The sequence below is a fragment of the Apodemus sylvaticus genome, chromosome 6, assembly GCF_947179515.1.
Source record: "Apodemus sylvaticus chromosome 6, mApoSyl1.1, whole genome shotgun sequence".
Lineage (NCBI taxonomy): Eukaryota > Metazoa > Chordata > Mammalia > Rodentia > Muridae > Apodemus > Apodemus sylvaticus.
This window is the reverse complement of record NC_067477.1, coordinates 37,966,823-37,981,783: the sequence shown is the minus strand read 5'-3', so window position 1 is coordinate 37,981,783 and position 14,961 is coordinate 37,966,823. Positions and strand designations below refer to the sequence as shown.

At 46.8% G+C, this 14,961-nt stretch overlaps 2 protein-coding genes across 2 annotated transcripts in view; one reads left to right on the top strand and one right to left on the bottom strand.

Annotated features, from left to right (window-relative positions):
* Positions 1 to 38: 38 nt before the first annotated feature.
* Coq6 (coenzyme Q6, monooxygenase) lies at positions 39 to 10,530 on the top strand. The gene is made up of 12 exons (XM_052185434.1): positions 39 to 282; positions 3,864 to 3,998; positions 4,979 to 5,037; positions 5,423 to 5,546; positions 7,029 to 7,159; positions 7,657 to 7,764; positions 7,842 to 7,904; positions 8,183 to 8,290; positions 8,883 to 9,085; positions 9,161 to 9,276; positions 9,392 to 9,558; positions 10,405 to 10,530. Exons 1-12 carry the CDS (start codon positions 96 to 98, stop codon positions 10,432 to 10,434), a joined length of 1,431 nt encoding a protein of 476 aa, XP_052041394.1. The 5' UTR covers positions 39 to 95; the 3' UTR covers positions 10,435 to 10,530.
* Positions 10,531 to 11,587: 1,057 nt separating this feature from the next.
* Entpd5 (ectonucleoside triphosphate diphosphohydrolase 5 (inactive)) overlaps positions 11,588 to 14,961 on the bottom strand; it is a 33,543-nt gene continuing 30,169 nt past the window's right edge. The window contains 2 exon segments of the mRNA XM_052185435.1: positions 11,588 to 14,070; positions 14,073 to 14,111. Of these exon segments, the coding sequence (XP_052041395.1) occupies positions 13,900 to 14,070; positions 14,073 to 14,111 (210 nt within the window). The 3' untranslated portion in view covers positions 11,588 to 13,899.

The following is a 14,961-nucleotide window of genomic DNA, read 5'->3' as shown; positions in this document are numbered from 1 at the left end:
AATGGGGAAAACAGCGCAGGGTTGAAGACTCTGCCCCGGAAGCACTTTTCAGGACCTATCAGCAAGAAGTCCCGGGCGCGGACGCAGGAGTCATTATGGCGGCCCGCATTGGCTCCATGGCAGGCTTGGTTTGCGTTCGCTGGTGGAGTACAACGCAACTCGCAGCTAGAGCAGGCCCGCTAGTTGCCTGTCGGCGATGGGCGGGCTCCTCGGCAGACCCCGTGTACGATGTGGTAGTGTCTGGAGGAGGCTTGGTGGGCTCTGCCATGGCTTGTGCCTTGGGTAGGTGCATCTCGACCGTGGGGTGGGGGATCTGGGCTGTGGTGGGACGATGCGCGCAGTGGGAGTCGGGACGCTGACCAAAGACCTAGCTTACCTGACCTGGAGGCTTGGTCACTACCTTTCCAGAAGAGTCCTTGGGAATGGCGTCAAGCTTCAGTCGGGCCACTATAAATCAGTCTTACCCCTGAGACCTGCCCAGGATTGTTTGTGAGCACCTTGAGAGGCATCGGGCGGGCTTTGTAGTATTCGGATTGGCTCCACAATCACCGAGGTCCTCTTCCTCTGTCTTCTGAGTGCTAGGATTAAAGGCCTGCGCCCCCCACTTCTGGTCTTAAAGCTGCTTATTAAGATAACGTTCATATAGTTATAAGTCCTCCCGCTTAAAGTCTACAGTCCAGTGAGTGTTTATTACATTTTATTACATTTTTCTTACTCTTAAACCAAAAAGCACATTAAGACTTGGAACTCATTAGATGTTACTCATCCTCTCAGCCCTAGAGACATCCTCTCAGCCCTAGAGACTCTCCTTCTTCCTGTCTAGATTTGCCTTTTCTGGATAGTTATATGTAGCTGGAGATATGTTCAGTGTTTTAAAGGTTAATCCATGTTGTAGCATGTTTCAGAACAGCTTTTGCTTTGAGGGCTGAAGCAATCCTCAATTGTGTGTCTGTGCCACATTTAGTTGGCTCATTTATCAACTGTTGACCATGTGCTGCTTGGTCAGCAGTTGGCTTATAATGAATCATGCTAGTAGGGACCTTTTGTGTGCAAGCTTTGGTGTGGACATAGTGTGGATTATCTTGAGGCTATCCACTAGTGAAGTTTATGGGTTATGTGGTAACTGATGTTTTGAAGAACTGCCAGACTTTGAGAGTGGGCCAGTTTTCACTATCATTGGCAGTATGTGAGTGCTCGTTTCTCCAGACCCTGACTGCACTATCTGCCGCCTTTTTGTCCTCTTAAGTGTGTAGGAAGTGGTTTGTGTTTATATTTCCCTAATGACCAATGGTGTTGAATAAATTTACCATGCTGGCCTGACGTAGCACTGTTTCTGGCCCCTTTGAAACGTTAGCGTTCACATTTTGGTGGCTAGCTTTTGTGTGTGTGTGTGTTTCATTTGTCCTGAATCCTTGTCTTGCTCTTTCCTGAGGAAGACATCATGGGGAAGGAAGACAGCAGCTCTTTCACTAACGTTCACACACAATTCTGTTTTGTCACTGTTTGCTTTTCTGTCTAACAGAACATTATTTTTTAAAACTTAGGAGTGACTGTTAAAATGATGGTGGTAAAAAGCATGGTGTTCTTTGGAAGGTAGAGGCAGGAGGATCAGAAGTTCAAAGCCATCCTTGGGCTTTATCGAATACAAAACCTCCAGAACCAATGAGCATGTAGATAAGACATTCCAGTAGGCTTTTTGTTTGTTTGTTTTTTGAAATAAGCCTTGTGATCTTGGCCATTAGTTAAAGTTCATGTGACCTTTAACTGATTCCCACCCCCCCTGCCTCTGCCTCCTAAATGCTGGGATCCCAGGCGCACCCTGTTACTCCCGAGTCATAAAGACTCTTACTGATCTTCCCCCTTAAGTCTCCAGTTTTCCCTAATTCTTCCTACAGTGCACAACTACTTGTTGTTTTAGGCTTGTGTTTTCCTCTGACATTTGAGTTTGGGAACATTTCCTGTACAATTCCATAAGGTTCATTCTTTTCTTTCTTTTTTTTTTTTTTTTTGGATTTGGTTTTTTCTTTTTTTGGATTTGGTTTTTTCGAGACAGGGTTTCTCTGTATAGCCCTGGCTGTCCTGGAACTCACTCTGTAGACCAGGCTGGCCTCGAACTCATAAATCCACCTGCCTCTGCCTCCCAGAGTGCTGGGATTCCAGGCATGCACCACCACTGCCTGGCTGCATTTGTAATTTTTTTAAGGCATGTACCATATGGCCAACTTGACTTTCTTTGTGTCTGTGTACATTGTGTACACATGAGTGCAGTGTCTAAGGAAGTCAGAAAAGGGCATCGGGTCCAGGGCTGGAGTCGAGAGCCTCTGGACAAGGGGCCCCTTTGGCCCTCTGCAGGAGCAGTCTGTGCTCTGCACCGGTGAACTCCTCCCCCCCAGATTGCAAAGTAAAATCCTATTTCCTAATGATGCTACATTGCTTCAACTTCATTGGCAAACTACTTTCTAGTTCTTGTGCAGTCTCTGGAGCTTTCTCAGGGACTGGGAGACTGTCTGCAGGCCTCTCCCAGTCATGTTCCAAGTGCCATGTTTTCACTACCGATGTTTTAGGATCAGATTTGCAGTGTATTTTTTTTTTTAATTCTTTATTTTATTTTGAGACTGTAGTGAATTTTGTTTTCTTAAAATACTCCATTGTTAGGTTTCTGTCTAGCTCTTCCCCACTCCTTGCTTTCTCCTGAGTGTGCCTGTGACTGTGCAATTACAGCCTGGAGGGGAAACTCAAGGCCACACTGAGATGCATGTATGAGGCTTGTGCTACACCATTGAGATGCATGTGTGAGGCTCCTACTACACCACTGAAATGCTCATGTGAGGCTCGTGCTACACCACTGAGATGCATGTGTGAGGCTCGTGCTACACCACTGAGATGCACGTGTGAGGCTCGTGCTACACCACTGAGATGCACGTGTGAGGCTCGTGCTACACCACTGAGATGCACGTGTGAGGCTTGTGCTACACCACTAAGATGCACGTGTGAGGCTCGTGCTACACCACTGAGATGCACGTGTGAGGCTCGTGCTACACCACTGAGATGCACGTGTGAGGCTTGTACTATACCATTGAGCTGTGTGCATCCCAGACAATGAAGTGTCCGTTTTAGTGAGTTCACTCTAAGGCTAAGAATTAGATGGAGAGAGTTTTATTTTTTATTCTTCCTTCCTTCCTAGTGAATTCTACTTGTTGGTAATAAAGTTTTCCATTATTTGTGTTTTTGTGTGTGGTGTGTAGTGCGTTCTGTCTGGAGACTCTGTCCTGTTGTATGGGGTGGCTGTCTTGGGTGAAATGGCGGGATAGTGTTATTGTTCAGGATAGTGTGAGTCTCCTCCCCAGGGAACTGGAATGGTTATTTTGCAGTACTGAGGACTGAACGGGGACCTCGCACTTGATTGGCACACCACCACGGAGCTATGTCCCCAGAATAGGAATTTCAGTTCCAAGGCTAAAGGGCTACTTGATTTTCTTTTTTACTTTTTGTTGGTGTCTTGCCTTTTGTTTGCTTTTGAGACATGCTCTCATTCTGTAGCCTTGGCTGACTGAAATCATGGCAGTCCTCCTGCAGGTGTGTGTGAGACCCCAGAGCTGGTTTATATTTGTTTCTGATTGAAGAGTTAAAACATAAAAATTATACATATTAATACTTGTAATATTTTGATTCATCCATATGTTGTATAATTTTAAGTCTGCTTAAATATTTATGCTCTTAAATTTATTATTTATGAAGACTTTAAAAATCCTTCTAGCTTATAAGTGTAGAGCACATCATTATTAGATGTAGTCGCCCTACTGTGTAGTTAAGTCCTTACCTTCTGTAAAATGATTTAAAATGTTATTTTTTTTCTTCTTTAGGACATGATATTCACTTTCATGACAAGAAAATCCTTTTGCTGGAAGCGGGTCCAAAGAAAGCCCTGGAGAAATTGTCAGAGACTTACAGCAACAGAGTCAGCTCTATATCCCCTGGCTCCACAACCCTTCTCAGTAGTGAGTAGGAGAGCCTGTCTCCTGGGCTCTTTCCTCAGCTTTCCAGGGCATTCAGTAGGGCAGGGCAGTCATGGGAGCGAGTGAGAGAAAGCCACAGCGAGGAGGGGGCAGGTGGGCGTGGTCGCTGAAGATCCTGTGTCAAGTCTGGGGAGGACATCCCTGGGACTTGGGCATCTATCATGTGACCGTCACGTAAATGGTAGGCCATTGCTGTTTGGTTTCCCACATCTCTATGACCTAATGGTGAACCTTCACCTTGTTCCAAGTTAGTTCTCACCTGGGTTGGGGGTCCCTTCTTTTTTGGGGGGTGGTAGATGAGTTGTCTTTGTGCTAGGTGGTACGCCCTCGGGCCATCCTGACCAAAGCTATTTTATGTAAGATGAAACTCTTCAGTCACTTTATCTAGCTGTCTATGTCCCACCTGCTGGGGTTAGAGAGGCGTCCCTCTAACCACTAGCCACTTGCTTCAGAATGCAGCTTCCTCCTCAGTTTATAACTTCTGCCTGACATTATATGGTGTGTGTATGTGTATGTTCATGCTGTCTGGTTCTCCAGTCAGAATATTACTAGTTGCACAAGGGAGTTTGGTCTGCTCTAGACCTACAATTATAACTGGCCCTTGGTAGATAATTCTTCAAAGTAAGTATTTCTTCAGAGAATGAATTTTACTCAGTACCGTGAAGAGGTGAAAACAATCTTTAGAATGTTTTTTACTAATAAGCTAGTGAGGAAAAAGAATGATTTCAATTTAGATTTCCTTTTTGAATTCAAGCTACTTTACTGTGACCTGGCCCGTTGGGTCTTTTTTGGTGTGTGTGTGATCTATAATCTGGGCCTGAGAGAGGAAGGGCTTTGTTCCTAACAGCAGTTTTTACCTTCTGTTTTTGGAGAACACTGAAAACAACCTCCTACTTAACAGGATAGAGAGACCAAAGGGGGCTGCAGCCAGGGTCACTGAGGTCACTGTGTTTCTTTCGTAGGTTTTGGTGCATGGGATCACATCTGCAACATGCGTTGCAAAGCCTTCCGGCGGATGCAGGTGCCTCCTTGCCCTTAATTTGTCGGGATGTCTTGTCTGTCTCTTGAAACCTTGTTAGAGTCCGCTTGCTCTCGGCTCTTTATGAATCAAAACTTAAATTTAGTGTGGGGGCATTCGTGAGAATCTGCTTACTTTTTAATTAATTAATTTGGTCTCTTTGAAATAAGGGATGGAGCTGAGGCTTGCCTGGCCACCTGTGTCCACCTCCCAGCAGTTGGGGTCACAGGCGTGCCTATGTTCCTGACCGAGAGTCTCACTTTATACCCTGCCAAAGAGGCTGACGGTCTGTGCCGAGCTGCTCCCCACTGGGAACACGCTCTTCAGCTTTGGGTGGGAACTGTGTTCCCTTTCTGTGGTGCGGATGCACCTTACCTTGTGTTTGCAGGTCTGGGACTCCTGCTCAGAGGCCTTGATAATGTTCGACAGGGACAACTTAGAAGACATGGGCTATATAGTGGAAAATGACGTCATCATGCATGCCCTCACCAAGCAGCTGGAAGCTGTGGCGGGTGAGCTACCATCTCCTTCCTCTCTGAGAAGCGAGTGCCAGAGGAAAAGACCCTTCCTCAGATACTGTAGTCAGGCATGGTGGCCTGCTTTAATGCTAGCACTCGGGAGGCAGAGGCAGAGGCCGGAAAATAGGAGCTGGGAAAGGAGCTGAGGCCGTTGTGACTGTCTAGCTGTCTCAAGACCCTGCATCAATCCTGAGTACCAGGAAAAAAACCCAGAACAATAAACCATCCATCCATCCAAAATCTGTACACAAAATATTCACTATTTACCAACTGCCAAAAAGTGGAAACAACCCAAATTCTATTAGTTGATGAATAAAGAAATACAATTTGATATATCTATATTATGAAATGCTATTTGGCAACAAGAGGGAGTGTATTACTAGTCCATGTTACAGTGTGACAGAATCTCAGAACCGTGCTGAGGAATCCAACACATTAACACAGCGGTTTCATCCACCATCTGAGCTGTTGAGGACAGACAGCTGCAGAAAGAGAAAAGCAGTTGCCGGGTGGTGCTACACAGAGAAACTCTGTCTTGAAGAAAATATTTACAGGCGGTGTAATATTGGTAGATCAATTATCTAGTGTCTAACCTTGGGCTCCAACAACAGACAGAATCACTCTGCGTGTGTGTGTGTGTGTGTGTGTGACCTGAGATTGAACCTAGGATTTATAGCATGTTAGGTAAGTGCCTTTCCACTGACCTGCCTACATCCTTATCCCTCTTCAGGCTGTTTTGAAATCTGTAATATGTTCTTGTCATCTGCTGCCATTGTTCCCTGAGAATGCCCACCAACATTTATTTCGCTCATCTAATTACATCTTAGCACCTAAAAAGATAATACGATGGCTGGGTGGTAGCCGCAGATGCCTTTAACCCTAGCGCTATGGAGGCAGAGGCAGATCTCTGAGTTCAAGGCCAGCTTGGTCCACAGAGTTTCAGGATAGACAAGGTTACACAGAAAAAAACTTTTTTTCAAAAAACAAACAACAAACCAAAAAACCCCCCAAAAAACAAACCCCAGCCTTTGAAGGCTAGGACGTATTTCAGCCTGTGGTGCCCCTCCTGCTTGCTCAGATGCAGAAGGAAATTGGGGAAAAAACTGGGCTAGGATTCTCCCTCCCACCCCCAGTGTGTACAATGAGGGCATTGTTGAGATAGCCCAGTGTAGCCCTGAGTGGTCTAGAATTCCCCATGTAGACCAGGCTGGCCTCAGACTCGTAGAGCTGTATCTCCATTTGCTAGGACTGGCTATGCTTTCTCTTTTTAACTTTCCGACATCAAGCTGTTTCCTGGCTTCTGTTCCTTACCAGCAGTTCCAGGGCCAGAGCATTAACTATTTGAGTTACTTTTAGATCTTTTCTTGCTTATCAGTAAATGGGAGTTCAGGGCTAGCCAGAGACCTTGCTCTCAGATCCGTGCAGTCTGCCCTTTGACCCGCCTTCCTGATGTCTGCTTCCTTCTTTCTCCTGCAGATCGAGTGAAGGTTCTCTATGAGAGCAAAGCTGTTGGCTATTCCTGGCCTGGCCCATTTTCCATGGCAGACTCCAGCCCTTGGGTCCATATTACCCTAGGTGATGGCAGTACCCTCCAGACCAAATTGTTGGTAGTTGAAGATTCTTACTTTGTCAGGGGTCTTGCATGTCCACACCTTACATTCTAGGGTCTGTAGTTTCAGATGGAAACCATGGTTGGCTTTAGGTTAATATCTCTAGAATGACCAGTCCCTGTTCCAGGCAGCCGTAGCTGAAATGGTCTTAACCCCTCCTTTACTAGAAGCAACCTCATGGGCCAGCGTAGGGTAGGATAGGTAGACTCCCAGGACAGGACAGGGCAGTGTCACAGAGATCCTGGTGGCGTCCATCTCCTCGCAGCTCTCGTTGTAACTGCAGAGCCTGCTCTGTGCCTGACATCCCTGTCTAGCTCACGCCCCCACAGACTCTGCTCCAGCGTGGCTGCTGTTGGCACCTTTTGGTTCAGATCATCCCGTTGGTCCCCTTAGCTCAGGCTGGGGTCGCTTCCCTATGGGGGCTGTGAGGGGGCAGGCAGAGCAGTTTGATGAATGAGGTGGTTCTCAGACCTAGCAGTGTCCTCTCCATGCAGATTGGTGCTGATGGGCACAACTCCGGCGTGAGGCAGGCTGCTGGGATCCAGAACGTCAGCTGGAACTATGACCAGTCCGCCGTGGTGGCCACTCTGCACTTATCGGAGGTACTCTAGGACCGCCCGGCGGGACCGCGCCCTGAGCACCCAGTAGTACTCCTGACGAGAACTGTCTTTCACTCTAGGCCACGGAAAACAATGTAGCCTGGCAGAGATTTCTCCCCTCTGGGCCTATCGCTCTGCTCCCGGTAAGAGATCCTCTGGCCAACTAGCTCAAGGTAGCCTGCCTTAGTCTTAAGAACTTTACTTTCTTTCAGCCTGGTTAAACGGGCTCTGTTCCAGGAATGCATTGCTTCCTGTGCTCGGGTTCCATTGCTTGAAAACGCCTACGTTCGGAAGAGCAGGTCCCCTTGCTCTTGTTCCTCAGACCTGTCCCAAGACCAGCCTGACACTCACTTCTGCTGCTGTATACTGTGATCACAGGCATGTGCCACCACACCAGGCTGATATTCTTCTTTTGACACAGCTCTCAGATACCTTGAGTTCCTTGGTTTGGTCCACGTCACATAAGCACGCAGCAGAGCTGGTCAGCATGGACGAGGAGGAATTCGTGGACGCCATCAACTCTGCCTTTGTGAGTGTGCTCTTGTCCAGATGTTGCTGTGATGAGGAAAAGAGTAATCACGCAGCTTCCGCTTAGCAAGGGCAGAGTCCTGGGTTCAGACGGTGAGGGCTCAGAGGAAATGCAAAACAATGGAAGCTGTGGGCTGCTGTGCTGATAGAAAGGCCTGCCGAGTTGCATGGGTCATTTAGTGTGGGTGCCCATGCAGTGTGGCACCCTTGCTGTAGTGCCTTCTGGGTAACAGGCTCTGGAGAGCCTCTGCTGTTGGGAAGGCCATATTCCAGTGAGAGAGGATGACAACTAAGACCCATTCCAGATGTAGGCCGAAGGAGAGCAGAGGGTGAGTGGCACTCTAGTTCCTTTGTGACCGTGGCTAAGCACCGGTGAACGGTAAGGTTCGAGTTTAGTCAGGAACCAACCCAGGAATACTTTGCTAGGATCCTAAATAAAACCTGCCAGGAGGGGTTGCCACTCATGAACAGATCAGATTAGGTGTGTTACATAGCATTACCCCTAGCTTTGGTTATAAAAGGTACTCTGGTGAGTTTTTAATTGTTTGCTGGTCACTAATCAAATCCCACTGTTTGGGGCTGACGGAGTGCAGTGGAGTGATGTTCACCACACAGACTTCGTGGACTCGGCCAGCGCCATGCTGCACCATGCTGTCGCCCTTCTGAGGCCAACTAAGATCTCAGCCCGTCAGCTGCCCCCAAGTATAGCCAAGGTGGACGCTAAGAGCAGAGCCCTCTTCCCTCTGGGGCTGGGGCATGCTGCTGAGTACGTCCGGCCTCGAGTGGCCCTCATTGGGTAAGATTGTCATGAAGTAGGCCACTGCTTTCTACGTTTGCGGGAGACCACACCTGAATGTCACTTTGTTCTTAGTGATGCTGCCCACAGAGTCCATCCACTTGCAGGACAAGGTGTCAACATGGGCTTTGGGGACATTTCCAGCTTGGTTCATCATCTCAGTACAGCAGCCTTCAATGGCAAGGACTTAGGTAAGGATTCAGGTGCCCTGACCTGAGGGAGAGAAGTCAGGAGTCTGCTGGAAATTAGAGGAAATGTTTACTACTGCAGTAAGGGTTTATCTTTGTTCTTGCTTTTTAACCCCAGGCTCCATGAGCCACCTCACAGGTTATGAAACAGACAGACAGCGCCATAATACTGCTCTTCTGGCTGCTACTGACCTATTGAAAAGGCTCTACTCCACCAGCGCCACTCCACTGGTGCTGCTCAGGACATGGGGCTTACAGGCAACTAATGCAGTGTCTCCTCTCAAAGTAAGTGGCCACCTCAGGCTCTCCACAGGTTGGTTGGTTTGTTTTTTTGTTTTTAAAACTGAGGAAGGACTACAAAAATTCTAAATTTCTTGGGATTAAAAGCATGTACTACTATCTACAGCGACCATACCTTCCCAGATGGTTATGAATAAGACAACCTGCTGGGTTTGTTGGTGTCCACATCTAAGCAATAATTTGGAAAAGTTAGGCAGGACCAAAGAATAAAGGGCTGGAGAGATGGCTGGGTGGTTAAAAGCACTGGGTGTTCTTCCAGGGGACCTGGTTCAATCCCCAGGACCCACTTGGCTCACAACCATCTGTAACTCCAGTCCCTGAGGATCTGATACCTTCTTCTGGCCGGAGTATACTGGGCATGCAGTGGTGCACAACATGCATGTAACATGTAGGCACACCAGATATAAATAAAGGATAAAATCAAAACAGGACGGAGAGGTGGCTCGGCAGAGTGCTGGCTGTTTTCGCAGAGCTCAGCCCCCAGCAGCCATGCTGGGTGCTCACAGCAGGCATCTATCTGAGAGCTCTCTGCCCGCTCAGGCTCCTGTATTCATGTGTGCACATGCCACAGCAGACATGTGGATGTCAGAGACAGTTCCAAAGAGTTAATCACTCCTTCCACAGGGGATTACAGGGATCGACCCCAGGCTCTCAGGCTTGTATGGCAAGTGCTTCCGCCTGCTGAGCCATCTTGCCAGCCCTGTTCTTACAGCTGAAATGAGCAGGGCTCCTGGGAGGGTCTCTGTGGGGTTTCTGCCGTTTCTCCCTTAGTCACCTGTCCTCTCTCCTGTAGCAAGCAAGTATCACTCACTTCCGTTCCTTTTTCTCTAGGAACAGATTATGGCCTTTGCGAGCAAATGAGTGCTCCTCTTCTGGAGACCACGAGGATGACAAAGAACACCTAGTCCTGGGACATCACATGCCTCCCCAACATGGTTTAATAAACTGACACTAGAACTTGTGTCTCTTTTCTTCTTCTGATTAACTGGCCTGTGGTGCCAAAATAGCAACAGCTAAGGAGAAGCCCAGAGGAAAGCTATTTAATTGAAAGGAGCTTTTTATTACTACACAGACACAGGGTCTCCGAGACACTCCCCTCATTTCACTTGGTAACAATCCTAAATAAAGTACTTTAATGCTGGTCATTAATTATATAATTATCTTGACAGAGTAGGAATTAGAAATACCCGATACATTTTTGTTAGACCGTTGTTTTAAAACTAACACTGGCATGCCAATTAAATACGAATTGCTTTGACAAAGTACACTGGGTTTAAAGGGGACTTGGAGATAAATAACAGCCAGATCTTATTAAAACTGCTATTTCTCCTTCCTTATCATAGCTCCACAGTTCAGTTCTATTTACGGCTCCTCTCTGGGATACCATTCTCTGTCCAGTAATAAAACAATACATAATCTCACCGCATACACAGCTGCAGAGGCTTCAGGAGCCAGTCAGGAGGGAGCTGAGCTGCTGCCCCAGTCCTCCATGTGTGCTTGTGATGGCTAACAGGCAGCGGTTCATTACTTGGGGTTTTGAAGTGTGTACTGCAAAGTACCCGAGAGGCCTCCAAAAGAGACCTTTAGCTGTGTTAGATAATAACAGTACACAATGTCACACCTAGTAGTTTATTTTGAAAAGCTGAAGTAAAAAAGTCTCCTTTTCAAATAAGCTAAAATGTTTTGGAATAGCTTTGAAGGGATGAGACAGCTGTTGCTACAGAGCAGCTTTTTAAGGATCATGGAAACTAAGTACAAAGTAATGATGTCAGTAAGCCCAGAAACTGTTCCCAGAATAAAAGATGTCAGCTGCTGGAAAAACGACGGCCATAGCCTCTCAGAACAAGGTGACTTTTGCCAATACGGGAGCCTTCATGAGAATACTGACTTTGATGTATGAAAAAAAGGTAAAAAGGTGAGAACTTTAAGGCACACTTTGCAGGACTTCCATGACTCAGATATCCTTTAGACAGTAGTGATAACACGCAGCAGCCACCAAGTACCAGACCGCATCCCAGGTATTTAAAATATATTGTTTTCACAGAGATGGAACTCATAACACATAGAAGCCCCTTAATAAAAAAGCCCCATGTCACTGGGTAGAGGTGGTACACACCTTTCATCCTAATACTAGAGAGGCAGAGGCAGATCTCTGAGTTTGAGGCTAGCCTGATCTACAGAGTGAGTTCTTGGACAGCCAGGGCTACACAGAAACCCTGTCAAAAACAAAAAAACAAAAAACACCTTGAAGATGAACAGGCTATATGCAAATAAATTTCTGAGGTAAAAGTCCATGTAGCAGTCCTGGCAGTATCCAAGGTAACCATAGGTGTCTGTGGAACAATATTCACTTTATAGCTGGGCCCATTTATAGCTGGAGGCGTCAGAGACCACTGTGTAGCGAGCAGGAGTTGTCTGCTTTGTCTTTGGTGCTGGGGACTGAATCGAGGGCCTGATATGACAGAGCTTTGCCACCGAACACTGTCTTCTAACTTACCCTTTTAACATTTGTTGAGTGTTGGCTCTGAGTTGCCCAGAGTAGACTCAAACTGGCTATGGCCTACATAATCTGTTAATCCCCCTGCCTCAGCTCCAAGGTAGCTAGGATTGCAGGCCTGTGCCATAAGACCTGTTATAAAGGCATCTTTAATGAGTATAGCTTACTCTTGGGGAACAGCCTGGTTTCTCCCCACTGTGATAGCATTTAGTGGACTATAAATGATCTAATACCTTTTTCTTGATTTACATTATTGATTCAGTGTAATGGTTTAAAAAACAAGGTTCCCCAGGGACTGTCACGGGCCCGGGTATAGTTACATCTTTTGTGAAGAGTGGAAGGAAAAGGAGGTGACTAAAATTATGTTAAGGGAGATGAAAACTTCCTAGAAAGAGAAGAGGAAGGGTAAAGTGCTGTGACAGGAGCCAAGCGACAGGAGACCCTGAGGCAAATGATGTCATACCAGAAACGACATTGTGACAGAAGTTTAAAATCTTTAAGGTAATGACTTTAAAGGGCTAAATAATGAGCAGGGGGAACACCATGCCTGGCACGCATGGCTTGTGTTCACCCGGGACACAGAAGATGTCCAGAGAGAGAAAACATGGTTCTCCAATGCTACTCACTGTTGCGAGCGACTGGACCAACATGGACCAAAGGAGTCAATCAAATCAAATGTGGCTATCATTGGAAAGGGCATCTGAAATCCTGAGCTAGACAATAAATCCAGAAAAAAGCTAAATTCAGCAAGGGCCTCGGCAGGAAAGCACTACTATAAAAGCATAGTGCTAGCACAGTCAGTGCTTAACATTCAAGAAGCCCTGGATTCAATCCCCAGAACTTTTCACACCTTAGCCCCCCAAAAGGACAACGGAAAGGATTGGTAATCTTTATGCACAAATAGCTCAAGTACTAACTTCTAACCGCAGAGCAAAAACAAGGGTACGGTTGTACTTCACAGAAATACAAAGGAACACAGCGCTGTGTTTAATTCTATAAACACACTAGCTTCGGAGGCAGTGCTGGCACTGCACAGGCACACATCGCTAGGGCTGAGTGCTCACTGAGTCCAGAGTGGCAACAGCTGTCAGAGCAGACGATCTCCGTGCTTACAGCTCTGATCCAGGCAGTTAAGAGCTACTCTCTCCGTCTTGCTAAGATTGACCGTGACACGACATGAGCACAATAGCTCACTCCTGCAATCACAAGGTTCAGGAGGCTGAGGCAGGAGAGTTGATAATTCAAGGCAACCTGCATTACATACTGAGTTCCAGGCCAGCCTGAACAACACAACACAGCCCTTGTCTAGAAATAAAATACTTAGGACAACTCTAAGCTCTAAATTGATTGGTTGATCTGCCGCGTCACAGGATCACACACATTCTAATACAGTCTCTTTCCCCCTCTCTTTCAATTATAGATGGGAAGCAAAACCAGGTATTTCTCCCAAGCTTTTAGGGTAGGGAATATAATAAGGTTAGGAAGAAAAAAATTACCAGTATTGATGGGTTATGGGATTTCAGTAAATCAGCTTAATTTAGCTTATAAGCAAAAATGAAACCATTCAAAGCAATGAGGCATCCAAGGGTTGAAATGAGATTGTTCTTTGGTTCCCAGGGACCTGTCTCGCAATCTAACATGGAGTTCCAAATCTTTTTTTTTTCCTTGCAGGACTCTGTAACACACAAAGAATCTCAAAAGATTTACACTCTGGTGCCAGCCATGCACCCACCAAGTGGTTAGGAGCCATTCACATTAGATGTGCAAAATTATTTGAGCCCAAATCACTAGGCTCAAGGGCAAGACTCATCTATAAAACCCCCTCCCTCCTAATAAAGCCAGTTAACGGGTTTCAGTCCAGGCTTTTCCCAGAGAAGGTCAGAAAATGTCTGAGTCCACGCCTTCCGGTAAAAAACTTGTTCAGAAATGCAGGCTTCAGAGGACGTGCTTGGCCTCAGCTGGTGATGCCCAGAGACTGGAGCAGGTGAAAGGTGGCCCCCAAGGCCCACCCGGTCTCTATGTTGTTCACTTTCTTTGTGAGCTGTTGAAGAAAAAAAAAAAAAGTCTTCACATTTTCATGGAGTTTTCAACATCTGCAAGTATGGTCTTTGGACAGCTGCTGCCTCTAAAGAGCACTCCGTGGCCAGGCCCTCACTGCCCCCTCCAGCGTGCTCAGGGAGTGGGACTCCCAGACGTTTGTAGAGAGCATTCTGTCAGACAGGCTTAAGGATACTCCTTAAACTCAACAAAAAGTACAGCACCTCTTGTTTGTTTTCTGAATCACCAATTTCTGATAAGGCAAATCACGACACAGCTCATGGATGTGGTAGGAACGGACCTGGCAAGAACTGGGGTGTATTCAGGGCAGGGAAGCACATACTGTTAGCACTATTGTGCAAGATAGAAAGGGGTATGCCAATGTCACCAGCCAGGTGTACCTGCCTCGGGCTCTCTGATATAAATCTGTGTGACGGTCCAGCTTCTTGTTATCTTGCGATCTCTAGATCAAACTGCAATTCTTATAACCACATGATCAGTGGCGGATGAGGGAATACCAAGCCAGGAAGGAAAAGAAGCTGGGATCCGGGAGGCGTGGCTCTCCCGCTCGCCTGTACTGCACTCTGGATGTTTGTTTATTTCTGTCTCTTTCTTTCTCAGTGCTTCCTTCCCACTGGGTTCTAAACTGACTTCATAAACTCTAGGACTTGAACATCCTCACTGGGCTCTAAGTCTTTCTGTCCTGTGTCCTGTGGGATACCAAGCTGGGTACTGTACTAGAGACTAAACCGTGTCTGTCATCCAGTGTCTGTTGTACCTAGCAGGGTGCCTAGGCTACAGCCCAAGCAAGAACATCTGCTGCGCTGGGTGTGGTGGTGCATGCCTGTAATCCC

Bases quoted from the DNA above. Each gene is read 5' to 3' on its own strand.
- Coq6 (XM_052185434.1), top strand. From the start codon at position 96: ATGGCGGCCCGCATTGGCTCCATGGCAGGCTTGGTTTGCGTTCGCTGG. The intron at 9,086-9,160 runs GTAAGATTGTCA...CTTTGTTCTTAG, and splicing joins CCTCGAGTGGCCCTCATTGG to TGATGCTGCCCACAGAGTCC. The intron at 9,559-10,404 runs GTAAGTGGCCAC...CTTTTTCTCTAG, and splicing joins ATGCAGTGTCTCCTCTCAAA to GAACAGATTATGGCCTTTGC.